Here is a 23127-nt window from a genome sequence, read left to right on the forward strand (position 1 = left end):
GGGGGGGGGGGGGGGGGGGGGGGGTCTAAAGCCTGTTTGTGGGGGTTTGTTCGTCATACTTTTTGTAATTATCATCTTATTCTTCTTCTTTCAGATTTGAGCCCGTTCTTATAGGTTGTTGAGGGATTTTTTGTAGGCTTGATATTTGTTGCCATTGTATATTCTTTCATTTTTTTTTTCAATGAAAGCTTAGTTTCTTATCCAAGGAAAGAAAAAGGAAATCCTCTTCGAAATGGTTGGATTAAAGTAGGTTGTTAAAACAGACCTAAGTGAAAGGAATTTGGAAGAGGAAAATACCTAAAAAGGTCAAACTCTTGCTTTGGGAAAATAGAATACGAGGAGTGATTGATGAAGGGAAATTATTTTGAAGTATACAACAATATTTCTGATTCAACCATGATCGTTTTGAAGTTAAAATTAGGAAATGGTTTTTTTTTTCCCAGTTGTGTAACCTTCAAATTGGATGCTAATATGAAAAAGGAAATTGATTTCTATAGGTGAAGATTATTGATGACTCAAGACCAGCAATTCAACGTGTTGTTGATTCCTTCCTCAGTACATTTTTTCCCTCAGGATATCCATACAGGTAAGCTGCATGATTTATTGTCACTAGTCAAAACAATTACACCAAGATTTGCATAATTCTCACCACCAATCAAGTAAGGTGGAGGACTGTTGTATTTATAATAAATTGAAAGAGTTATTGTGAGATTCCACCTCAGTTGGGGAGGAGAACGGAACATTCTTTATAAGGGTGTGGAAACCTCTCTCTAGCAGGTGCGTTTTAAAACCGTAAGGAAAAACCCGAAAGGAAAAACCCAAAGAAGACAATGTCTGCTAGCGGTGGACTTGGTCTGTTACAATTATAGCAGTAAATGAACAAGTGCCTTTTGTTAGCTACTTGATTATTGCCTGTCGTACCTGACAGTGTCAATGAAGGATATTTGAGGTATACACAATTTCGAGCATTGCAACATGTTACTAGTGCAGCTTTGTCAGTGCTGTCAACTCAGGTTTTTATCCATATCTTTCCATCTTTGGTATTGCATTATGATTACATAATAATTCTTAACATTAGTAATATGATAATTACCTGTCAGCTTCAAATGATAGAATGGTGGTCATTGATATAAGTTCTTAATTCTGTTCAGTCACTGCTGTTTGCTGCAGGCTTGAGGCCAACAGCGGCACAGGCTACTGTTGTTAGTTGGGTAAGTTCAACAATTGTTTGTTATGGATCCGTATGCTTGGTGACATACTTCTCTCTTTCTTTTTTCTTCTTCTGTTCTTCAATTATTCATCAACTTTTTTTCCTTGTTTCTTAATAAATAATTTTATCCTTTTTCTTCCTGGAAGGTTTTAAAGGATGGGATGCAACATGTTGGCAAACTCATATGCAGCAATTTAGGTACAAGAATGGATTCAGAGCCTAAAAGGTGGAGAGTTATAGGTATGCATCTTTGTATCAATTTGTTATTCATTTTAAGATAGCATTTCCATACAGACATTATGTTGTTTCTTGGAGTCGCATCATGTGTGTGTGCACGCGTGTTTTTTTAAGTGACAAGTGACCCTCGCTTCTAAAAAACGATCTGATTTTATGCTGTAGCTGATGTCCTCTATGACTTTGGTGCTGGCTTGGAAGTTATTTCTCCCTTATGCCCTCATCTTTTTCTTCAAATGGCCGGCCTAGGCAACTTTGCAAAGGTTCAAGTTACTTCACTCATCAGCAAATTGTTTGAAGTATTATCCGTAATCGCCCGTTCTAGTTTCCGAGTTACAAGAATCTTCTTTATTTTGTGATTTTGAATTTCTATTCTGCTTTTTCTGGGGCTGGCTAGGGAATGGCTGTAGTTGCTGCAAGAGCAACAAGATTACCAATATATTCTTCATTTGCTAAAGAAGGCAATCTTAGTGACCTTTTTGCCAAAGGGGAAGCCATCTCCACTCTCTTCAATGTTGTTGGAATTGGAGCTGGGCTACAATTAGCGTCAACTATTTGTTCATCAATACAAGGAAAGGTAGGTTCCCTTGAATTTCCACTGTCAGTTGATTTTTTTCCCTACGTTCTTATGCATTTTTCACAGTTATAAAAAGATACAAAAATAAACTGGTGATAAATTTATGCATTTTTCACACCGCTTGATATCTGGCTCTGATACTAATGCATTTTTCAATTATTGTCGAGTGGTATTACTCTGTTTTCTGCATTTTTTGGTAGGCTTATAGTAGACACTGATCCTGAACTCTTGGGGAATGGTATTTTTTGTGTTGAGGAAACGACTGAATATGGACATGAGAAAAATGTGCAAATGTGAACTGACGGTGTTACATAACGGGTTAAAGCGGACAATATTTGCTGACAGTGGGCTTAGGCTGTTACAAATAGTATTAGAGCCAGATATCAAGCGGCCCCCAAAGGGGGTGGATTTTGAGATCCCATATTGGTTGGAGAGGGGAATGAAACATTCCTTATAAGGGTGTGGAAACCTCCCATTAGCAGACGCGTTTTAAAACCGTGAGGCTAATGATAATACGTAACAGGCTAAAATGGATAATATCTGTTAGCGGTGGGCTCGTTTGTTAACCTTTTTTATCTTGCTTATCATTTGTCTAAATCTGGTTCAAGCATGAGATACATTCGACTCGATGTGAGTACCTTTTTCAGTTGGTTTTAATTTCTATTCCTTGCAGTTAGTTGCAGCCCCTCTCCTTTCAATTGTACATGTCTATTGCGTTGTAGAGCAAATGCGAGCAACTCCAATAAACACATTGAATCCACAGAGGACGGCAATGATCGTTGCTGATTTCGTTAAGTCGGGAAGGATACCGAGTCCCGCTGACCTAAGGTACCATGAAGATCTTGTTTTTCCTGGAAGACTCATAGAGGATGCTGGAAGTGTAAAAGTAGGAAGGGCTTTACATGAGGTTATTAAGCCATCAAGACTTGTTGAAATGAAACAAATGTTCCCCGAGGAGAAATTTGTTTTGAACCAAACTCACAAATGGGTTGACATGGTGTTGGAGCATGATGCCTCAGGCGAGGATGCATTACGGGGATGGCTAGTAGCTGCATATACTGCAAACATAAAAGGGCCTTCTCATGAGCCAACTGCCAGCGTGTTGCTCGAGGCTTACGAAAAGATGAACGATGTGTTCACTCCGTTCGTATCTGAACTTCAGGCCAAAGGGTGGCATACTGATCGTTTTCTCGATGGAGTGGGAAGTCGTTTTGCATGGTAGTTCTCCATTCTCTATACTATCTTTAATCTTAGGTTCATATAGGTTTGTAGATCTTAGAACAGGCAATCATTTTCTCACAAGAAGTCGAGTTGTTTTGCTTGATAGTTCTTCATTTGTCGGACTACGTTGATTCATGCAGGTTTGTTGATATCAAAACCATATACTATATGAAGTTGAAATAGATCAAACATTGTTACTTTTGTTAGAACAATGACGTGGGAGCTTTACAACACATTCACAATCTAGTTAGATATTTGCGGAGTTGGTAGTACTAGCACGTTAATCTGAGCACGATCTCAAGTTAGCAGATAAGGATACAAGTTGATATGATATTAGAAGAGTTCTGTACCGTAGAACCCTCCATTTGAAATCAACTATTAAGCTTAGATTAGAACTTTCGATGAAGAACACAAAATACGATGAATAATCAAAAATTAATTTTTGAATACGGTAATAAAAAATTAATTTTTGTTTATAAAATTGATCTATAGATATAAATATTTTAGTAGATAAATCAAAAACTAAAATTCAAAATATTGGTCCAGTTCATCGTAAACAATTTAAAATCTCACAAAGATCCCATCCCCACTTTTGCAGTGCCCAAAAGCGGGACGAAGTTTTTGTAACTTTCTTGAAGAAATCCAAAGAAAACACTCCCCCAAATCGGAGACCAAGACGATGGAGACTTTTCGCTTACTCAGTTATCTTCTCCTTCTCTACTTCGCCACCGCCGCCGCAGGAGAAGCTGCATTATCGCGCCGTCCTGGATTTCTCTTCTCAAGAACCAGAGGAAGATGCACTCCAGAGTAAGATCTCCATTTCCTTTTTCTAAAAAATACACGTTCAAACACACTAATTCTTCTGAGAGGCTGCAGAGTTAGGTCGAAATCCTCTCATTAGCTCTAAATCGATTGAGATTTTCTCGTAGACATTTTCACAAACACATCGACGCATAAGCTTTTTTTTTTTTTTCTTTTACGTAATCGATCGGACTGAGAATGGTTCGATTATTTGAGGCGCCCAGGTTTTGGAGTAGTAGGAGAGAGGCTTGGCCTCGGATGGCGCCGGAATCGGCGACGGTGGCGAAGATTTTCGGATCGAGAGCTCACGAACGGTACGGATCTGAGATGACATTACTGGCGGCGGCGACGGTGGCATTGGCAGATGAGGAAGAGGAAGAGGAGGCGTTTGGTAGAGTAGTGAAGGAGGCAACCGCAGCACTGTTGAATTCGTATGCAAGAAGGGATTTCCCATACGCAGCTTGGGAGGTGAAAACATTGCTCATCAAAGCATTGGTATCTAAAGAGGCTGCTGCTCTTCAATCTCAACGCTTTGCCTTCGCTAACGAGTCCTGTAATTAGCATCTCATCATCTCACAACACAACCGCTCTTGCTCTTCGCTTCATTTGAATTTCAAAATTTTTGGTAATGTTGGAGGGTTAGATAGATGGTCGTCTAGATTAACAAGTTGATAATCTTTATCGACAAATGTTTGAATTTAGTTCTAACTATTGTATGATTTATGTTTAGAATCGAAAGAGAATGATGAAACAGAATTTTGAAGTGATTTTCAACTTCTCTTATATAAAATATTGCAGATGTTGGTAGGTCCGACATCAACTGTAACAACTCAACTTAGAGATTATATTTTAAGTTACATTCTTGAACTTTGAATTAGGCATAATTACATATAGTAACCCGACATGAGTAATAGATAACTCAATAATTAAAACAACATCAAAGAGTAGGGATTCATTGTAATTCAATACTTGTTAACGATCTGAAAACAATCGTTTTGTCATTCAAAGTCAATTTTAGTCATAAAATTGAATTTGAATGAGATCAAAGACATGTTTTGTATTGATTTTAAACCGAACAAAATTGTTTCAATCGAAAGTAAATGGATTAAATCGTTACAAGCTTATCAGTTACTTGAGCTATGTTCACTCTAGGCGAACTTCTTAGATGAATATATAACCGAAAAACGCTATGAAACTCATAAATCATAACGCTTTGATTGCAACTAACAAGTATAATAGAGTCCAAGACTCTGATCTTCAGTTCAACACATCAATGGCTACTATACATTCCTAAATAGAAGATTATTGAGACTCAAATTTTAAACTCTATTTACTATTGTGGACGACGACATGGATAATGTTTTTGTATTCCAGATTCAACTTGCCTGAGATTGCTGATGATCACTTGTATTTTTGAAGACAGTTCTTCTGTTTGTTCTTCCACCTTGGAGATAAAATTGAAAAGCTTTTCCCTATAAGCTATGCATAGTTGCTCCTGATGCTCCAACTCCGTTTTAAGTTCCTCGATCTTCTTATCTTTATCGCCCTGCAAGCGTCAGTGTCGATGTCAATTCAGTTCTTAAATATACCAAGAACTTGAAATATAATACATAAAGGAAGTAGATTCATGTCTGCATACTTAAAGCAACATTAATCACACACATTCGTAACCAGCTTTATGCAGTGGGTAGAGAGTACTACCGCTACTTCAATTCCTGAAGCATTTCTACAACCACAGGCTAAGCAAAAAATTGGCAATCTCAACAATTCAAGTAGATGTCATGCCAGATTTTTGTTAGATGGGTGTTCTATGCTCGTCTCGTTCTACTGAAAATCTTTCTTTTTAAGTTCTACGATTAAAGAAAAGTCGATGATTCCATAATTTTCCACGAACTTCCAGTTACAGCTTGTTAGACTTGAGTAATACCAGAGCTTGTAGACTTGGGTCCTCCAATCTTCTACCCAAAATTCCATTAGTCATGTCCAATCAACTTTGACAGACCCCAAGATCAATGATATAGGTAGCAATTCCTCAACCACAATGACATCAGATAAGGATAGAACCATCCATTTACTACTATTCCAGATTGATAAATTTGTCTCATCACAATCGATGTGAGATAAGCTCGAAGTGGACAATATCTGCTAGCAGTGGGTTTGGGCTGTTCCAAATGATATCATAGACAGACACCGGATGGTGTGCCAGCGAAGACACTGAGAGTGGATTGTAAGATCCCATGTTGATTGGAGAGGGTAACGAAACATTCCTTATAAGGGTGTGGAAACATCTCCTTAGTAAATGCATTTTAAAACCTTAAGAGGAAGCCCTTGAAGAAAAAGCTCAAAGAGGTCAATATCTACTAGTGGTGGGGGCTCGGACTGTTACAACTATCCCCTATCACCGTCTAATATTAAAAAAAGAACATCTTCATCTTTTATGGATAGGAAATAGAGGGATACATATCCCGGGGAAGATTAGAGAGCTCCCCCTCACTCTCCAAGATCCCTTCCAAAAGTTCACCCCTATATGCCTTAGACCAGTTGAGCAGCTCAGGTTGTTCCTTTATTTATTTACTTAAATCTTCTCTTGGTTCTAAAATGTGCATATAACTTTTGTCTAAACAATAAAAAAATGTACGATTTCTTGGTAAACATTTGGGAGAAACCTCTCTATTTAATGGAAGGGAGTGGAGCTGCCTTATAAATGTACATCAGCTGCGGTTGAATGAGGGTTAGTCAAGTAAAGGTTTTAGCAGGTGTGGAGAGTGGTGTTTTTGGTTAGTGATCATAGGGAGTATGGGGAGCTCTCAAATCTTCCCTTAGTCATGTTTCCCTACATTTCCTGTCCGTAAAAGTAAAGATGTTCAATTTAGTCTTTAGAGCTATTCGGTTGCAAGGGATGGTTGCAAAAGTAACTTTGTGAGATCCCATGTTGATTAAAGAGAGGAACAAGTGCCAATGAGAATGCTGGGTCCTGAAGGGAGGCGGATTGTGAGATCCCACGTTGGTTGGGGAGGAGAACGAAGAATTCTTTATAAGGGTATGGAAACCTCTCCCTAGCAAATGCGTTTTAAAAACCTTGAGGGGAAGCCCGAAAGGGAAAACCCAAAGAGGACAATATCTGCTAGCGGTGGGCTTGGACCGTCACAAACTTACTTTGACATGGAACATTGTTAGTGGCTATAGCTGTCTAGCGTACTTTCGGTACGGAGAAGGGCTAACTTTTGGTAAGTGATCATGGGGAGTATGGGGAACTCTCAAATCTTCCCTTGGTTACATATCCCTCTATGCCCGGTTAGAGTAAAGAGGTTCAGTTTATTATTAGAGCTATTTGGGCACGAGGGATGGTTGCAAAAGGAACCAACTTTCGCATGGAACGTCGTGAGTGGCTATGACTATTTAGCACACTTCCTATATGGAGAGAGATGGACTTTTGGTAAGCGATCACGGGGAGTAAGGAGAACTCTCGAATCCCCTAGATATATATCCTTCTATCTCGTATCGTAAAAGTAAGGATGTTCATTTTAGTATCGAGTTATTCGGTCACAAGGGTTGGTTCTGAAGGTAACCGACTTGGCATGAAACGTCGTGAGTGATCCTAAGGAGTAAGGGGAGGTCTCAAATCCTCCCCGTCCTCACCCCACCCCACATGTTCTAACTCAAAGAAAATCAATGAACAAAGAAACAAAGAAACCTTTTGCATGGTATCACAGCATCTAATTCAACACAGTCCTCTTGTCAAACATGAAGCATAGAACATATGTTAGAGAATCAGAATAACTCACCGAGCTGTTGAAACCATTGGAGCAAACAACTAAGGGATGATTGTGATCCTTCACAAATCGAGTAACGACCCATTTTCCAGACTTCTCCATTTTTACCAAAATCGTTGCCTTGCAGCCCTCACGTGCACTAGGCCGTGATTTCTTATCCAATCCATAAATCCCTCTATGATTGGGAGAGAAACCTTGTTTGTTACATCCAAGCCTCCGAGCTAGCGTTCTTCCATCAATTCCAGAACGACGTCGCTGCATGATTCGTACAACAAACCCCATTTGTCTGGCATATTCAGCATAAAATTTTCTGGCAGCATCTTCGGAATCAAACTCCATACCCACATATGGCTCCAAAATCACATTTCCTTCAGCTGCATGTATGTTAACCTCAATAGCGTTGTGCGCTGGCCCTGATCCGTCGTCTAAATTCACTGCAACACGTTCATCAACATTACTAACATTGCAAACGAGTTTAAAGCGTACAGGAAACGATATTATAACCAGTACACTCTCGAATTTCTTTATTAGTTATGATTCTCAATCAATCTAGGCCAATTGCAGTATTTATTATATTGTCCACATTTGAAAGCAAGTGTAACCTCTTCCAGATTGCAAAGTACCCTTTTTCAAATATCAAGTCAAATATGGAAATATAACTTTTGAAAAATAAATAAAAGCATAAAGCAACAATGATTTGAGCACGAGATATTGTAACAACCCAAGCCCACCGCGAGTAGATATTGTCCTCTTTAGGCTTTCCCTTTTGGGCTTCCTTTCAAGGTTGTTAAAATACGTTTGCTAGGGAGAGGTTTCCACACTCTTATAAAGAATGTTTTGTTCCCCTCTCCAACCGATGTGAGATCTCACAATCCACCCCCTTTCAAAGTCCAGCGTCCTCGCTAACATTCATTCCCCTCTCCCATCAACGTGGGATCTCACAATCCACCTCCTTTGGAGCCCAACATTCTCGTTGGCACTTGGTCCTCTCTCCAATCGATGTGGGATCTCACGGGTATCCTCCATTCATTCAAACTAAAAAAAGGAAATAAGAAAGAATCGACTCTTCTATCTTATCCCATGATTGGACTCATCTCAAAGAAGCCATATTGATAAGAAAACTTCCCAACACAAGCTTTTGATCATGTTTGACTCCATCAACTCACGATGTGAAGCACAAAGAAGTTTACACAAACAAGAACAAAAAAAAATCGACACTGCTGTACCTGGATGACAGGTAACTTCATTCCTTCAAACAGCAGGAAAAGAAAAACAATCAGAAAAGCATCAATCAATAGAGAACCTAAGTGAAACATGAACCATTGCCATTCTTTTGAATCAGTATCAAGAACCTAAGTGAAATAATTCAAGTATATAGCAATTCTCCAACTAGATAGTACTACAAACATCAATCAACTATGTAGAACAATGAAAATGCAGCCTAGTTTCAACAATCTGCCCTACTCTTTAATCAACCCCAAGAGTCGACATGTGGGAAAATTCAATTAGCGGCCAGATTAGGGCATGAACTTAGATAGAACAACATCAAAGATTCGGTAAATTAGAAACGTTTCAGGATCCAAGCAGCAAAGTACCATAGAATGAATGACAAAACGAAACCCCAAAAACAGAATTATGATTACTCACTGAATAGAAACACTCCTAATCCGTCGACAGCGCTTTACACACAAATCGAAGATTAAATGAAGAAAACTGATGACGCGCTACTGAACTGAGCAAATACTTGAAGTTTGAAGTGGACTTGGGCTCAAAACGGGAGTCGGATTCTGTGGATTTTCACTGAAATCTCTTCCCCTTCGCTCATTGAAACGATGAAGAGATGCAACGGCGTAGAATCTTGCCGATGAACTGTGAGAACCCTGAATTTTTTGTTTAGATGGTTATGGTATTGGATCGATTGGAGAAGTGGGTTTTTGACGGCGAGAACTAATTTTGAAGTATAAGCAACAGATTTTGTCAAAAGGAACTGTTCTTGAAATTAAAAAAGTTGGTATGATTTTGCTGAAGATCTTGTGGATGGTTCCACTACTGGGATTCAACAATTGGATCGACCACTAGCATATTCCACGAACTTCAAAAGAAAGGAAGGAAGAATGAAAAATACGGAGGTTTATTTGTATTAACGCGGTATCTATGAACAGATATCAATCGAGGTATTTAACTTCAATCGGTAGAGTGCTAGAAAAAGTAACTTATTGTTCTAGTTAGTGAATTTAGTAAGCTCATATGATTCTATTGCACTTAACAACAAGAATTTGATCTAAAGCTTTTAGCCGAAGAACGCTCAAGTCATACAAATTAACTCAAGAATATTGGGTCGTCCTTTTCATCCTATACAGACTATGGTCCTGAGCAATATTTTTGGGAAGTTCGTTCCCACCTCATTCATGGGTCGGCTAGTCCGTTAGCCAGAGTGAGAATCTCTTGTTCTTAGGTCAAAGACTATTGATGCACGTCTAAGATCGAGGAGTTGGCCTAGACCTGTTTTTTATAGTTATTTGGGACCCTGTTCATCTATGTTATTATTATGTATTTTTACTTTTACTATTTACCAACTTGACCATAATTCAGTTGGTTTAAGCATATTTTCTCTAAAAAAAAAAAAAAATCAAGAAGGTCAATTTATTGGACCTGTTCGCCGTTAGCAAACCAAGGAGGTTGGTCAATCAATTTAATGACATATTTGGTCAAAGGTCAGCGACCGTCGATCGACCAGGAGTGGTCTTCCCATGAAACATTATTTGAAAAAGACTATGGTTATTAGTCTCTCGTTTTTGCTCATTTTCTTTTCTTCTTGTTTTCAGTTCTCATTTCCTTCTTCGCTCGTTGGAAATATCAATAAATATGGGTAGAAATTGTCTTAGATACCTCGAGAACAAATCTAATGGAGAACGGGGTTGAGCTTGTAGCTTAAAGGATTAGAACACATAGCGATGAACCCTAGTATCAAGGGGTTCGAATCCCTCCTCGCCCACAACTAGCCATAAGAACTTCATGAAAATGTAGATATCCGAATGATAAATGACATTGACTCGAGCTTGAAATCGACGAGAAATGACCAAGAAAATGGATCCAAGTTTGAAAAGCTTGACAAAGATGCATAAGCACAGGCACAAACCCAAACCAAACGCTATCTCTTTCACTTCCATACACCCTTTCTTTTGCTTCTTCCAAAAACTTCCCCAACTTCAATCCCTCCAAGTAATCCAATCCCCACCCGCCAGCTTCTCTTCCCCTTCTCTCAATACTCAATCCGCCATAGCCAAATTCCGCCTTCAATGGACGAGTAAGCTCAATTTCTCTTCGATTCCCCCTTCTTTTTCTTTTCATTTTCAGCTCATTTTCCTGTTTCTGATCAGATCCGAGACGTACCCTAAGGAGTACTACAATGATCGGAGCAGAGCAGATGGAATCCGTACTTCATCGGCGTTGTCTTCTTCGTCGACCACCAGTGTCCACGTTACGGCACTGGACGGTCTCGTCAACGTCAATTCACTTTTCACCATCGCTGTATTTGTAGGGCTTTCGTTGACCACGCCTGGGCAGCATAGTCTCCAGAATTCCTCGGTCTGCGATGCTGGCATTGACGTCGCTCGGAAGCTTCTGGTTTTCGAGGTCGTGTCGTTTAGCTTTTTTCTGTTCTCGTCTCTTGTGGCGCAGGGTTTGAAGCTTGCCATTAATCTTTTGAATAGTAAGGATGTGGATGAGGCGTTTAGGGCACACATCAATCTGAAGGTGCTGAGATTAGGGATGTTGGCTTCCGCCGTTGGATCGGTCATGGGTTGCTTGTTTCTGATGCTGTCCATGGTGAATGTCATCCAAATTCGCCTTGGAATGCTGTCCTGTGGAAGCAAGTCCGCGGTTCATGCTGTGACTGCGCTTCTTGTTCTGGTTACCTCTGCTCTTTTGGTCTATATTTCCACTGCTATCTATGCTTTTCTGCATTGATTGAATGCTTAATCCACGATGATTTATATATATATATATATATGCTTCTCTTTTGCTTATTGTTCGTTACACGTATTCTTGAGCTGCCCTCTGTTGGTTTCCCTTGACCTCCATTGCACTCTATTTGAGCTTATTTCAGCTGCGCAATGTTAAAGAATATGAATATACCCTCACCTATCAGCTTAAAGTGTTTTAGAGTTTAGTGATCACTACTATGGTTTGAACTCTTAATTTAAGCTTTTGGGTTTAATGGTAGTTTAATATGTATTAGCACATTAGCTTTTGAGTTTAGGGTAGTTTAATATGTATTAGCACAGGAGGCTGTGTTCAAGGCCTTAAACTGTGAAGTTGAGATTTTAAGGTTAGTGTCATTGTAACATTTACCTTGAATGGCTTTTTGTGTATATTGTTATGAGAAATGGGAATGACCCTCTTCGTATATTGTCTACTTTTGAGCTAGACCATATGTGACTTTACTTTGGAATTCTATTTTAGAGGTTGATATGCCAATAAAGTTGTTCTTATTTCTGTATATATGATCTTATTCATTTGTAAGTAATGTGAGGCTAGATTTATATCTTCTGCATGTTTGATATAAATGCTGTTATGGATAGATTAGAAATTGGTTAGGAACTTTGTTGTGGTATTTGGTTACTGATGATGGAGGGAGTGGGTACGGAGGAAGTTAGGCATTTGGTGAGTGAATGAGGACTCGAGATATCAATACATTTGGGTTCTATCAGTATTCAATACATTTGGACTTGAGAGGAAGTTAGGCTGTAACAGTCTAAGTTTAATTGTCCGCTTTGGCTCGTTATGTATTGCTGTTAGCCTTATAATTTTAAAATACATCTAATAGGGAGAGGTTTTCACACCTCTATAAAGAATGCTTTGTTCTCCTCTCCAACAGGATATCATAATCCATAATCCACCCCCTTGGGTGCCAGTGTCCTCGCTGGCACCACCTAGCTTTGATATCATTTGTAACTGCTCAAGCCTACCGCAACAAATATTGTCCACTTTGGCTCGTTATGTAATCTCACAGTTTTAAAACGTGTCTGATAGGGAGAGGTTTTCACACCCCTATAAAGAATGCTTCGTAGGCATTTGGGGAGTGGGTAAGGAGGAAATTTGGAGGAATAAGGACTCAAGAAGGGAAGGTTCAAGTACTTTGTACACTTGGGGAGTTGTGTTGTAACTTCATTATCTTTTAGATTTCTATACATTTGGGTTCTATCCGTATTCAAAGTCATGTGATTGAAGGTATGATTATGAATGGTAGCATCCATGTATACGTGAATGATGGAGCAAAGAAGAGTAGGAAACCTTTGGATTAGGAAGTGTTTTATACGATCAACCGACACGATTAACCTTAATGTTCGAGGGAGATAATGTTGCGAGAAGTAGAAAGGAACAATGCATTAGTTGGTAGGTGTAGAGTGTATGGTAACTAAGGGCCAAAGAACAACCTAGGAACTTCACCAACAAAACAAGAAAGCTATCCATTAATTTCAGCTCATCCTTATATTTTCCACTTCCCTTTGCTTAAGCAATCATCTCCCAACCCTCCTTTCAACATCAACAATGCGCATTAGGCAAGGTGAATGATCCGATTATCCTCTAATCTTACTACAATGTTTGATGATGAGGTCTACGAGCAGTGGCATACATAAATCAATCAGACATCAAGGATAATTGAGCCTGTAAAAAGTGCGAACCTATCATCGAACAATCAATGTGATGAAGTTCTTTTTTTTGGAGTCAGACGCATGAACTATAGTTGGAACTCGATTTGGACGCCAACCCGAAGTATGAATCAAAAATAGGGTTAGGGTTGGAGTTTGAAAAATGTTAGCTGTAAAAAGAAAAGCAATAAATGAAAGAGAAAAAGCTCACACAGCTCATCAGCCATGGCGGACCAGGCCTTATCTCCCATCCTTCTCTCATTGATTTCCCCTGCTAATTCAGTCAACCCCCCCATGGCTATCCCCTCCCGAAATCGTCCTCCACCGCCTCCTCCGCCCTCCACGGCCGCCATTGCCAAATCCCCCTCTCTCCGATTGAAAACCCGCCTCCTTGCTTCCTTCTCCTCCGTCTGCTTCGACCTCGCCGCTCGCCCCAATGGCACCGTCAACCGTTGCCTCCTATGCCTCTTCGATATCAAATCCGCCGCCAATCCCGTCAAGCCTATCCACGGCGTCGTCTCCTTCGACGTCATTGTCGATTCCTCACGCAACCTCTCCATCCGCGTCTTTACCCCTTCCTCCAACGCTATCTCTCTTCCCATCCTCATCTTCTTTCATGGCGGCGGCTTCTCCTTTCTCAGCAACGCCTCTTTCTCCTACGTCACCCTCTGCCGCCGCTTCGCCCGCTGCATACCCGCAGTCGTCCTCTCCGTCAACTACCGCCTCTCTCCCGAACACCGCTTCCCTTCCCAATACGACGACGGCTTCGACGTCCTCCAATTCCTCGACCACGAAAACAACACCATCGGCCTCCTCCCTCCAACCGCCGATCTCTCCAAATGTTTCCTCGCCGGCGCCAATCTCGCTCACCACGTAGCCGTCCGATTCTCCCACCAAAAATCACAATTCCAAAGAGCCAACATCATCGGATTAGTATCGATTCAACCGTTGTTCGGCGGACAGGAACGGACGCAATCCGAGATCCAATTAAACCCAGAATACACCATTTCGGTGGCGAGGACGGATTGTCTATGGAGGGCATTTCTGCCGGAAGGATCGGATCGAGACCACTCTGCTTCGAACGTGGGCGGGGCGAAGGCAGAGGAGATTTCGGAATTGGGGGATTTTCCGGCGACGGTTGTGTTTGTGGGGGGATTCGATCCATTGAAGGATTGGCAGAGGAAATATTATGAATGGCTGAAGAAAAGTGGAAAGAAAGTGGATTTGATCGAATATCCGAAGATGATTCATGCATTTTATTTGTTTCCAGAATTGCCTCACAGTGCTCTGCTCATTAATCAGTCAGCTCACAGACTTCGTTTCCAAATGTACGCTCAAATGATTTGGAAACGAATCATTATCATTTCTCCATTCAAATTTTGTTGTAGCTACATTTTCATTTTCTTTCAATAATAATAAAATATTTATTTTCTTCCAAAAATTACATTCGACTATTTAATATTTTAAACTTTTATTATAATTGGATCGTCCCCAACACCGTAGAGATAATCCAACAATATTATATTCCAATGTAATCCTTAATTGTTGTTCCAATTTTCTCGTAATTTTTTTCCTTAAAAAGCCGATATTGTCGGGTTGAAAACAGGTGATAAAGCCTTGATTTCCCTTCTCCAACAATCTCACTTCGCTTATATATTTCTTCGTCATCATCTTCCGGTGTCAAAAAGAAAGTCATAGAGTACCGCTTCTCATTATTTTTCTTCAAAACAACTCTATGTACGGCCAATCTTAGTCTTCCATTACTCCAAGCCTCCATAAAATCTCCAACGTTCACCACAAGATCACCGTCCTTGCTCGGCATTACGTCGATCCAGTTGCCTCCTTTCGATCTCATTTGTAGACCCCCGACGCTGTTTTGGAATAGGATCGTCATGTAGCTGGTGTTGCTGTGCTTCTTGAACACTTCGACTTCTTCTTCATCGTTCATGTCTAGAGGAGAGTAGCCGTTTATCCTTATGTAGCCATTGCATTTACTGAACTCGGGTTCATAAAATTTGTTTTCAATGTTATCTCCGAGAAGGTTTAGTAGTATCTTCACTACTCTTTTTGATACCTCTTTCATTTTGCTTGCATATTCGTCTAGAAGATTGCTGCAAATAAACTCCAACATACAAACTCCAAATAAAGAAGATGAGGATCAAAAAGGTTGATTATAAGACACAAAATTGAAAAATATATTTTCAAATTTATAATCGACATGATCTTCATCCTCTAAACAGTACGATGTGGGGTGAAACCATGATTTTTAGCTTCTCAATCATAGATCCGACCGTATAACACCCGTAATGTATACTTTTTCGAATAATTTTGGCTATAAACGAGATGACATGCAAATTAGGAGAAGGTATACGTATCGTCAAATATGTGATAAAAATAGATAAATACTTTGAATTTGTATTCGGTGGTTATTAGACAACTTGAAAGAAGGAGGAAGAAAGATGACTTAAATTCAGTAGCTTAGTGGCCGAACACGGATTGAGTGAAACCCTACGCAGCAGCAGAGGTTGAGAAGTTGGGTCCCGAAACCTTGAAGCTCTCCGTGAAAGGTGACAACACAAATTTCGGGGTGTACGAGGAAATTTCCAATTTCAGTTTCTGCTTGGTCTCCTCCAGAGAAGAAAAAAGTTGGTCGGCACCAGAAATGAGTTTCTGGTAAAACTCCATCGAAACACCATGGTTTCTGATGAAGAAGAATCCCAATTCATTGCACGCTCTACGTAAAGAATCTGCATTAGATTCGCTCAAGCTCTGAGAGCTAATGTCTATCACCGGAACTTCCTCTATCGACATATTAGCTTGGCGTCTATTCCGGTTCTAAGTTCTTTTGGTATTAGCTAGAGCAAGCATCAAACTCAAAACTCAAACTCATTGCCTATGCTTTCACAAACTTTTTATATATAATTTTAGAAATCAATTAAAATATTTAAAATAAAATGAGGTTAGGGAACTATTAATACTTTATTTAAAAAATATCATTAAAATTTGAAAAGTTTCATTAATATTTTTAAGTAGATAAAATAAAATAATTTTTATAATTAATACAAACTATTATATTTATCTATTATTAAATAATTAATAATTTTAATAACCACTTAATTACATTATTTAATATATTTTATTATTGAAAATGAATTAGGTATATATTTTAATTAATTTATTAATTTGAATAAATCTCTAAAATTTAAATTTTTCTATCATTTTTAACTATAAAATTTAATTTTATATTAAAAATTGAATTGTGTCATGGACTTATTAAATACAAATTAAAAAATTAAAAAAATTATTAAACATTTTAAAAATTAATAAATTAAGTTAAAAAATCTATTAAATTATTTTTAAATTTAGTGACGAACTAATTAAATATACCATTTTCAACTCATTTAATTCAAATAATTACACATTCCAATTAATTGGTATTTATGATAAATAATTTAGCCGTAATTAATTGATAATTAAAATATATACCTATTTTCGATTATAAAATATATTAATCGTGCAAACACTTATTTATTGAAATTATTAAATATTTAATAAGAAATAAATAAATTTAATTGATTGATTTTAATTTTCTAAAATAATTTGAATGAATTATTATAAATTATTTCATATATTGAATAGATTTAATTAACTTATATTAATAACTGGAAATTAATTTTAAATTATTCCTTAGCTTATTTTTTAATTAATACTCTTTTTGTTCTTGGAGTTATTCCTAATAATTTTTAATACGCTCAAATTAAAGTAGGAATAAAAGAGTAGAATATTTTGCTATACAAAAGTACGCAACCATTGAAAAGAACCTTATTTAAGGAACAACACTCCAACAAAATTGGAAAAAGATTACATTCGTGTTTGGTTTCAAAATTGTAGAGTTTGTTCAAATTACAGAATATGTCGATAAAAGAAGTTCCAGTGATAGACCTTAGTTGTCAGAGCTTAACTGAATCGACTGCATCTTCTCTACTTAGAACGTGCAACGAATTGGGATTCTTCTTCATCAGAAACCATGGCGTTTCAAAGGAGTTTTACGAGAAACTCATATCTGGCGCCGATGAGCTTTTTTCTTCCCCCGAGGAGACCAAGCAACAACTGAAAATGGGAGTTTCCTCGTACACCCCGAGATTTGTGGTGTCGCCTTTCTTTGAGAGCTTCAGGGTTTCGGGACCTAACTTCTCAGCCTCTACTGCTGCGCAGGGTTTCACTCAATCACTCTTCGGTCACCATGCTACTGAATTCAGGTTGTCTTCTCCTTAAAAATGTTCGCTTTCATCGCTATTAAAATCTGCGCGACGGGCTTTATTTTATACGATTGTTCTATCATTATCTTCTTTATTTAGACACTAATTTGTGTTTGTATGTTCGAGATTATTTGCAGCAATCTTCTAGACGAATATGGAAGCAAAATGAAAGAAGTATCGAAAAGAGTAGTGAAGCTATTACTAAACATCTTGGGAGATAATTTTGGAAACAAATTCTATGATCCCGAGTTTAGCAACTGCAATGGCTACCTAAGAATAAACGGCTTCACTCCTCTAGACATGAATGCCGAAGAAGAAGTTGAAGTGTTCAAGAAGCACACCGACCTCAGCTACGTGACGATAGTGTTCCCAAATGACATGAGGGGGCTACAAATGAGATCGAAAGGAGGCGACTGGATCGACGTAAGGTCGAGCGAGGACGATATTCTTGTAGTGAACATTGGAGATTATATGGAGGCTTGGAGCAACGGGAGGCTGAGATCCGCCGTACATAGAGTTGTTTTAAGGAAAAATATTACGAAGAGATTCTCTATCGCTTTCTTATCGACACCGGAAGATGAATCTAGAGAAATATATGCACCGAATGAGGTCGTTGGAGAAGGGAAATCAAGACTTTACCGCTCGTTTTCAATCCAACAATATAAACATTTTAGGGAAAACAATTACGAGAAAGTTGGAGCCACGATTAAGGATTTTGTTGGAATATGATGTCATTGGATTATCTCTTCCGACTCGACTACAACAAATAAACATTAAAAATATTAAATTATCGATATTTGGGTAGTAAATAACTATCTTATGAAATACTGGAATATACACTGGAATTGGCATCAGTATAAAATTAATATTTTTGATTAATTAGTTTTTTATTTTTTATTTTTTTTATTATTAATTATAGAGACTAATGTGCAATTTTATCTCATATTTAATTTAAATAAGTCCACATTCTAATTAATCGGTAATTATATTAAATAAATTTGTACTAACTAATTGAAAGATTGAAATGTATGTAATTCTTTTTCAATAATAAAAAATATTAAATAATGCAATAAGTGTTTATTAAAGTTATCAAATAAAAGATAAATATAATTGATTTTGTATTAATTATAATAAATTGTTTCATTTATTACTAAGAATTGGCACGTTTCTATAAATTACTTGGAAACGATCATATTCTTGATTGGTTCATACAGTTTGTAAGTATAGCACAATATGTCGATAGAGGAAGTTCCCGTGATAGACATTAGCTCTCAGAGCTTGACTGAATCGACTGCATCTTCTCTATTTAGAGCGTGCACTGAATTGGGGTTTTTCTTCATAAAAAATCATGGCATTTCAAAGGAGTTTTACCAGAAATTCATCTCTGGCATCGACCTGCTTTTTTCTTCTCCCGAGGAGACCAAGCAAAGGCTGAAACACGGAGTTTCCTCGTACACCCCAAGATTTGTGATTTCGCCTTTCTTGGAGACCTTCAAGTTTTCAGGACCCAACTTCTCGGCCTCTTCTACTGCACAGGGTGTCACTCAATCCCAATTCGGCCACCAAGCTACTGAATTCAGGTCATCTTTCTTAAATTTATCTCCAGTAGAGCTACCGCTTTTGAATGTTGTGTTCTGATATATTCATGAAAGAATATAACAATCAACCATATTCATCATCATCTTCTTGATTTGGAGTTTGTATGTTCGAATTTATTTGCAGCAATCTTCTAGATGAATATGGAAGCAAAATGGCAGAAGTATCGAAAAGAATACTGAAGCTATTACTAAACATCTTGGGGGATAATATAGAAAACAAATTCTATGATCCCGAGTTCAGCAACTGTAATGGCTACCTAAGAATAAACGGCTACACTCCTCTTGGCATGAATGACGACGAAGAAGTTGAAGTATTCAAGAAGCACACCGACGTCAGCTATGTGACGATAGTGTTCCCAAATGACATCAGGGGGCTACAAATGAGATCGAAAGGAGGCGACTGGATCGACGCAATGCCAAGCGAGGACGATACTCTTGTGGTGAATATTGGAGATTTATTGGAGGCTTGGAGCAATGGGAGGCTGAGATCTGCCATACATAGAGTCGTTTTGAGGAAAAATAATATGAAAAGATTCTCTATCGTTTACACATCGACACCTGAAGATGAATCTAGAGAAATACACGCCCCGAGTGAGGTTGTTGGAGAAGGGAAATCAAGGCTTTATCGCCCGTTTTCAACCCAACAATATAAGGATTTTAGGAATAAGAATTATGAGAAAATTGGAGAAACAATTAAAGATTTTGTTGGAATATAATATTGTTCGATTATCTCTTTCGATCCGACATAAATAAATAAAGATTAAAAATATTAAATTATCGTTATTTGAGTCACAAATAACTATCTTATGATGTACCGAATATACACGGTAATTAACTTGTGATGGCATAAGTATAAAGTTAATATCTTCGATTAATTAGTTTTCTTTACTTTTTCTAAATCGTAATGACCCGCTTTTTGAAAGATTCAATCCACCGGTCACTATGAACTAGTATTAACATTTTGGCTTCTGTCCATCTAGGTTTCTTCACTAAAGGTGGAGCTTGATGCCCTATAAACACGAGTGAAAAATCCGGCCTTATTATTTAGAAACGACATAGAATTTTGGAGACTAAATCATCGATTTTTTGGTTCAAAACAGCTCCTTGCAATTCAAATTCAATCTCCTCGACCTCTAGCTTTCGGCCGTTGATCCCTATTTTTAGAAATTGTCTAATTGGTCTTTATCCTTCAATTTTGTATCGGACCTGACATAAATAATTTTGTGTCTGATAAGTCTCTAATCTAAATAAATGGTTTAATCCATCTTTATTATTTCATTTTTATATTTAATAAGTCTATAAAATTTTAATTAGTCACGGACAAATTCAGTATTTTTTTTAAAAAAAATTACATAAAATTGAAAGTTTCATAATTTAATTTATTAAACATTTTTTATGTTAAATTTTTTATTAGATAAAAACGAATAATTTAGAGACTAATTTTATCTAATATTTAATTTAAATAAGTTCATATTCTAATTAATTGGTAATTATGTTAAATAAATTTGCACTAATTAATTGATAGATTGAAATGTATACGTAATTCATTTTCAATAATAAAATATATTAAATAATGCAATAAAGTGTTTATTAAAGTTATTAAATAATAGATAAATATAATAGTTTTTGTATAAATTATAATAAATTTTTTCATTTATTACTCTGAATTAATTTGAAATTAATTTTGCGTTAACCAATTTTGAAATTTTTTTTATAATGGGTGTAGGAAAAAGGTACGTAATGTGACACGGGAGTAAAAGAGAGGTACATAAATGGTCCGAGACTATATCTGAATGAGAGCGATCCTAAGGTTAAAATGACTAAGAAATGCTTAAAAAAAATTGAAAGTCAGTGCCTATATCAACAATGTGCAACTTCTTTTTCGATGGGTCAATTATAAGATCTCCATTCGAGCTTTATTAGCCCAAGAAAGTAGAATAAATTGAAATCAAATGATGACCCATTCGAACTCGTATGAAGTTATGTAAATGTAATGGTAAAATTAGGTGGGGACGGAGACGGAGAATTAGGTGGAGAGGGGAAGAGGACGAGGAATACAATTCCTGTTTCAGGCCCCCTTTATTTAACGAGAAGAAATCTCTTCACACTCACTTTTTCATTCCCGTTTAAATGGAGATTCTTAGCCTGATTTGAAACGGTCCCTCAAAATAAATTGACATCTATAAAAGAAAACATAAATGTCCCATCAAAGAGGTAAGACAAGAAAGTAGAATTAAGACACAATGGTGTATGTAACCATGGAAAAGAACATTATTTAAGGAACAACAACCCAACCAAATTGAAAAATATCATATTCTTGTTTGGTTCCAAAATCATAGGGTTTGTAAGTATAGCACAATATGTCGATAGAGGAAGTTCCCGTGATAGACATTAGCTCCCAAACCTTGACCGAATCGACTGCATCTTCTCTATCCAGAGCGTGCACTGAATTGGGATTTTTCTTCATAAAAAATCATGGCATTTCGAAGGAGTTTTACCAGAAACTCATTTCCGGCATCGACCAGCTTTTTTCTTCTCCCGAGGAGACCAAGCAAAAGCTGAAACAAGGAGTTTCCTCATACACCCCGAGATTTGTGGTGTCGCCTTTTTTGGAGAGCTTCAAGCTTTCAGGACCCAAGTTTTCAGCCTCTGCTGTTGCGCACGGTTTCACTCAATCCCAATTCGGCCACCAAGCTACTGAATTTAGGTCATCTTTCTTAAATTTATCTCCAATAGAGCTACAACTTTTGAATGTTGTGTTTCGATATATCCAAGAAAGAATATAACAATCAACCATTTTCATCATCTTCTTCTTTATTTTGAGTTTGTATGTTCGAGTTTATTTGCAGCAATCTTCTAGACGAATATGGAAGCAAAATGACAGAAGTATCGAAAAAAGTAGTGAAGCTGTTACTGAAGATCTTGGGGGATAATATTGAAAATAAATTCTATGATCCCGAATTCAGCAACTGCACTAGCTACCTAAGAATAAACAGCTACACTCCTCTAGGCATGAATGACGAAGAAGAAGTCGAAGTGTTCAAGAAGCACACCGACCTCAGCTACGCGACGATAGTGTTCCCAAATGACATGAGGGGGCTACAAATGAGATCGAAAGGAGGCGACTGGATTAATGTAAGGCCGAGCGAGGACGGTAATCTTGTGGTGAACATTGGAGATTATATGGAGGCTTGGAGTAATGGAAGGCTGAGATCTGCCTTACATAGAGTTGTTTTAAGGAAAAATATTACGAAGAGATTCTCTATCGCTTTCTTATCGACACCGGAAGATGAATCTAGAGAAATATATGCACCGAGTGAGGTCGTTGGAGAAGGGAAATCCAGACTTTACCGCTCGTTTTCAATCCAACAATATAAGCATTTTAGGGAAAACAATTACAAGAAAGTTGGAGCCACCATTAAGGATTTTGTTGGAATATGATGTCGTTGGATTATCTCTGTCCGATTCGACTCCAACAAATAAACATTAAAAATATTAAATTATCGATATTTGGGTCGTAAATAACTATCTTATGATGTACTGGAATATATACTGAAATTGATTTGTGATGCGTCAGTATAAAATTAATATTTTTTATTAATTAGTTTTTTTTATTATTAATTATAGACTAATGTGCAATTTTATCCCATATTTAATTTAAATAAGTTCACATTCTAATTAATCGGAAATTAGGTTAAATAAATTTGCTGATACCCAATTCTTTTTTAATTGATTTATTTTAATATTCAAATGAATTATTAAATATTTAATAAGAAATAAATAAATTTAATTGATTGATT

The 23127-nt window shown here is 37.5% G+C and overlaps 7 protein-coding genes and 2 pseudogenes across 12 annotated transcripts in view; 7 read left to right on the forward strand and 2 right to left on the reverse strand.

Moving 5' to 3' along the window:
* The window catches only part of LOC111455843 (protein root UVB sensitive 2, chloroplastic), a 5070-nt gene extending 1622 nt beyond the window's left edge, over positions 1 to 3448 (forward strand). Inside the window, exons 3-9 of the mRNA XM_023097466.1 lie at positions 498 to 586; positions 929 to 1013; positions 1152 to 1211; positions 1357 to 1450; positions 1610 to 1707; positions 1842 to 2021; positions 2695 to 3448. Of these exons, the coding sequence (XP_022953234.1) occupies positions 498 to 586; positions 929 to 1013; positions 1152 to 1211; positions 1357 to 1450; positions 1610 to 1707; positions 1842 to 2021; positions 2695 to 3243 (1155 nt within the window). The 3' untranslated portion in view covers positions 3244 to 3448. The remainder of the gene's footprint in view (positions 1 to 497; positions 587 to 928; positions 1014 to 1151; positions 1212 to 1356; positions 1451 to 1609; positions 1708 to 1841; positions 2022 to 2694) is intronic.
* Positions 3449 to 3781: 333 nt separating this feature from the next.
* Positions 3782 to 4807, forward strand: LOC111456270. Its single transcript, XM_023098091.1, has 2 exons — positions 3782 to 4049; positions 4268 to 4807. The coding sequence occupies exons 1-2, from the start codon at positions 3922 to 3924 to the stop codon at positions 4602 to 4604; spliced, it is 465 nt and encodes a 154-aa protein (XP_022953859.1). The 5' UTR covers positions 3782 to 3921; the 3' UTR covers positions 4605 to 4807.
* A 410-nt stretch (positions 4808 to 5217) lies between these two features.
* Positions 5218 to 9974, reverse strand: LOC111455937 (protein FAR1-RELATED SEQUENCE 5-like). 4 transcript variants are annotated; one of them, XM_023097599.1, is made up of 4 exons: positions 9464 to 9974; positions 9043 to 9065; positions 7829 to 8250; positions 5218 to 5589 (listed from the first exon to the last, which is right to left on the reverse strand). In XM_023097599.1, exons 3-4 carry the CDS (start codon positions 8153 to 8155, stop codon positions 5377 to 5379), a joined length of 540 nt encoding a protein of 179 aa, XP_022953367.1. In that variant the 5' UTR covers positions 8156 to 8250; positions 9043 to 9065; positions 9464 to 9974; the 3' UTR covers positions 5218 to 5376. The 4 variants fall into 4 exon arrangements, 3 of the variants coding, with proteins under 3 accessions (XP_022953367.1, XP_022953365.1, XP_022953366.1); XM_023097597.1 differs by lacking the exon at positions 9043 to 9065 and having other exon boundaries at positions 9464 to 9973; XM_023097598.1 differs by lacking the exons at positions 9043 to 9065; positions 9464 to 9974 and adding an exon at positions 9281 to 9448.
* A 937-nt stretch (positions 9975 to 10911) lies between these two features.
* LOC111455936 lies at positions 10912 to 12249 on the forward strand. Of its 3 annotated transcripts, none has more exons than XM_023097594.1 (3): positions 10912 to 11123; positions 11197 to 11745; positions 11851 to 12249. In XM_023097594.1, exons 1-3 carry the CDS (start codon positions 11116 to 11118, stop codon positions 11936 to 11938), a joined length of 645 nt encoding a protein of 214 aa, XP_022953362.1. In that variant the 5' UTR covers positions 10912 to 11115; the 3' UTR covers positions 11939 to 12249. The 3 variants fall into 3 exon arrangements, with proteins under 3 accessions (XP_022953362.1, XP_022953363.1, XP_022953364.1); XM_023097595.1 differs by having other exon boundaries at positions 11197 to 11727; XM_023097596.1 differs by lacking the exon at positions 11851 to 12249 and having other exon boundaries at positions 10916 to 11123; positions 11197 to 11849.
* A 599-nt stretch (positions 12250 to 12848) lies between these two features.
* Positions 12849 to 14812, forward strand: LOC111455929 (annotated as a pseudogene).
* Positions 14813 to 14989: 177 nt separating this feature from the next.
* On the reverse strand, positions 14990 to 16330 carry LOC111455934 (annotated as a pseudogene).
* Positions 16331 to 17345: 1015 nt separating this feature from the next.
* Positions 17346 to 18533, forward strand: LOC111455931 (gibberellin 20-oxidase-like protein). The gene is made up of 2 exons (XM_023097590.1): positions 17346 to 17729; positions 17867 to 18533. Exons 1-2 carry the CDS (start codon positions 17383 to 17385, stop codon positions 18456 to 18458), a joined length of 939 nt encoding a protein of 312 aa, XP_022953358.1. The 5' UTR covers positions 17346 to 17382; the 3' UTR covers positions 18459 to 18533.
* Positions 18534 to 18945: 412 nt separating this feature from the next.
* Positions 18946 to 20101, forward strand: LOC111455933 (gibberellin 20-oxidase-like protein). Its single transcript, XM_023097593.1, has 2 exons — positions 18946 to 19309; positions 19452 to 20101. The coding sequence occupies exons 1-2, from the start codon at positions 18963 to 18965 to the stop codon at positions 20041 to 20043; spliced, it is 939 nt and encodes a 312-aa protein (XP_022953361.1). The 5' UTR covers positions 18946 to 18962; the 3' UTR covers positions 20044 to 20101.
* A 1533-nt stretch (positions 20102 to 21634) lies between these two features.
* On the forward strand, positions 21635 to 22898 carry LOC111455932 (gibberellin 20-oxidase-like protein). The gene is made up of 2 exons (XM_023097592.1): positions 21635 to 22034; positions 22177 to 22898. Exons 1-2 carry the CDS (start codon positions 21688 to 21690, stop codon positions 22766 to 22768), a joined length of 939 nt encoding a protein of 312 aa, XP_022953360.1. The 5' UTR covers positions 21635 to 21687; the 3' UTR covers positions 22769 to 22898.
* The last annotated feature ends 229 nt before the right edge of the window (positions 22899 to 23127 follow it).

The sequence above is a fragment of the Cucurbita moschata genome, unplaced genomic scaffold (assembly GCF_002738365.1).
Source record: "Cucurbita moschata cultivar Rifu unplaced genomic scaffold, Cmos_1.0 Cmo_Scf00018, whole genome shotgun sequence".
NCBI lineage: Eukaryota > Viridiplantae > Streptophyta > Magnoliopsida > Cucurbitales > Cucurbitaceae > Cucurbita > Cucurbita moschata.

Excerpts from the sequence above, each read along its gene's own strand:
- LOC111456270 (XM_023098091.1), top strand. The coding sequence starts at position 3,922 with ATGGAGACTTTTCGCTTACTCAGTTATCTTCTCCTTCTCTACTTCGCC. Across the intron at positions 4,050-4,267 it reads AGAGGAAGATGCACTCCAGA|GTTTTGGAGTAGTAGGAGAG; the intron begins GTAAGATCTCCA and ends TGAGGCGCCCAG.
- LOC111455937 (XM_023097597.1), bottom strand. Across the intron at positions 5,590-7,828 it reads CCAATGGTTTCAACAGCTCG|GGCGATAAAGATAAGAAGAT; the intron begins GTGAGTTATTCT and ends TGACGCTTGCAG.
- LOC111455936 (XM_023097594.1), top strand. Across the intron at positions 11,746-11,850 it reads CTGGTTACCTCTGCTCTTTT|GTTACACGTATTCTTGAGCT; the intron begins GGTCTATATTTC and ends TGCTTATTGTTC.
- LOC111455931 (XM_023097590.1), top strand. The coding sequence starts at position 17,383 with ATGTCGATAAAAGAAGTTCCAGTGATAGACCTTAGTTGTCAGAGCTTA. Across the intron at positions 17,730-17,866 it reads CACCATGCTACTGAATTCAG|CAATCTTCTAGACGAATATG; the intron begins GTTGTCTTCTCC and ends GATTATTTGCAG.
- LOC111455933 (XM_023097593.1), top strand. The coding sequence starts at position 18,963 with ATGTCGATAGAGGAAGTTCCCGTGATAGACATTAGCTCTCAGAGCTTG. Across the intron at positions 19,310-19,451 it reads CACCAAGCTACTGAATTCAG|CAATCTTCTAGATGAATATG; the intron begins GTCATCTTTCTT and ends ATTTATTTGCAG.
- LOC111455932 (XM_023097592.1), top strand. The coding sequence starts at position 21,688 with ATGTCGATAGAGGAAGTTCCCGTGATAGACATTAGCTCCCAAACCTTG. Across the intron at positions 22,035-22,176 it reads CACCAAGCTACTGAATTTAG|CAATCTTCTAGACGAATATG; the intron begins GTCATCTTTCTT and ends GTTTATTTGCAG.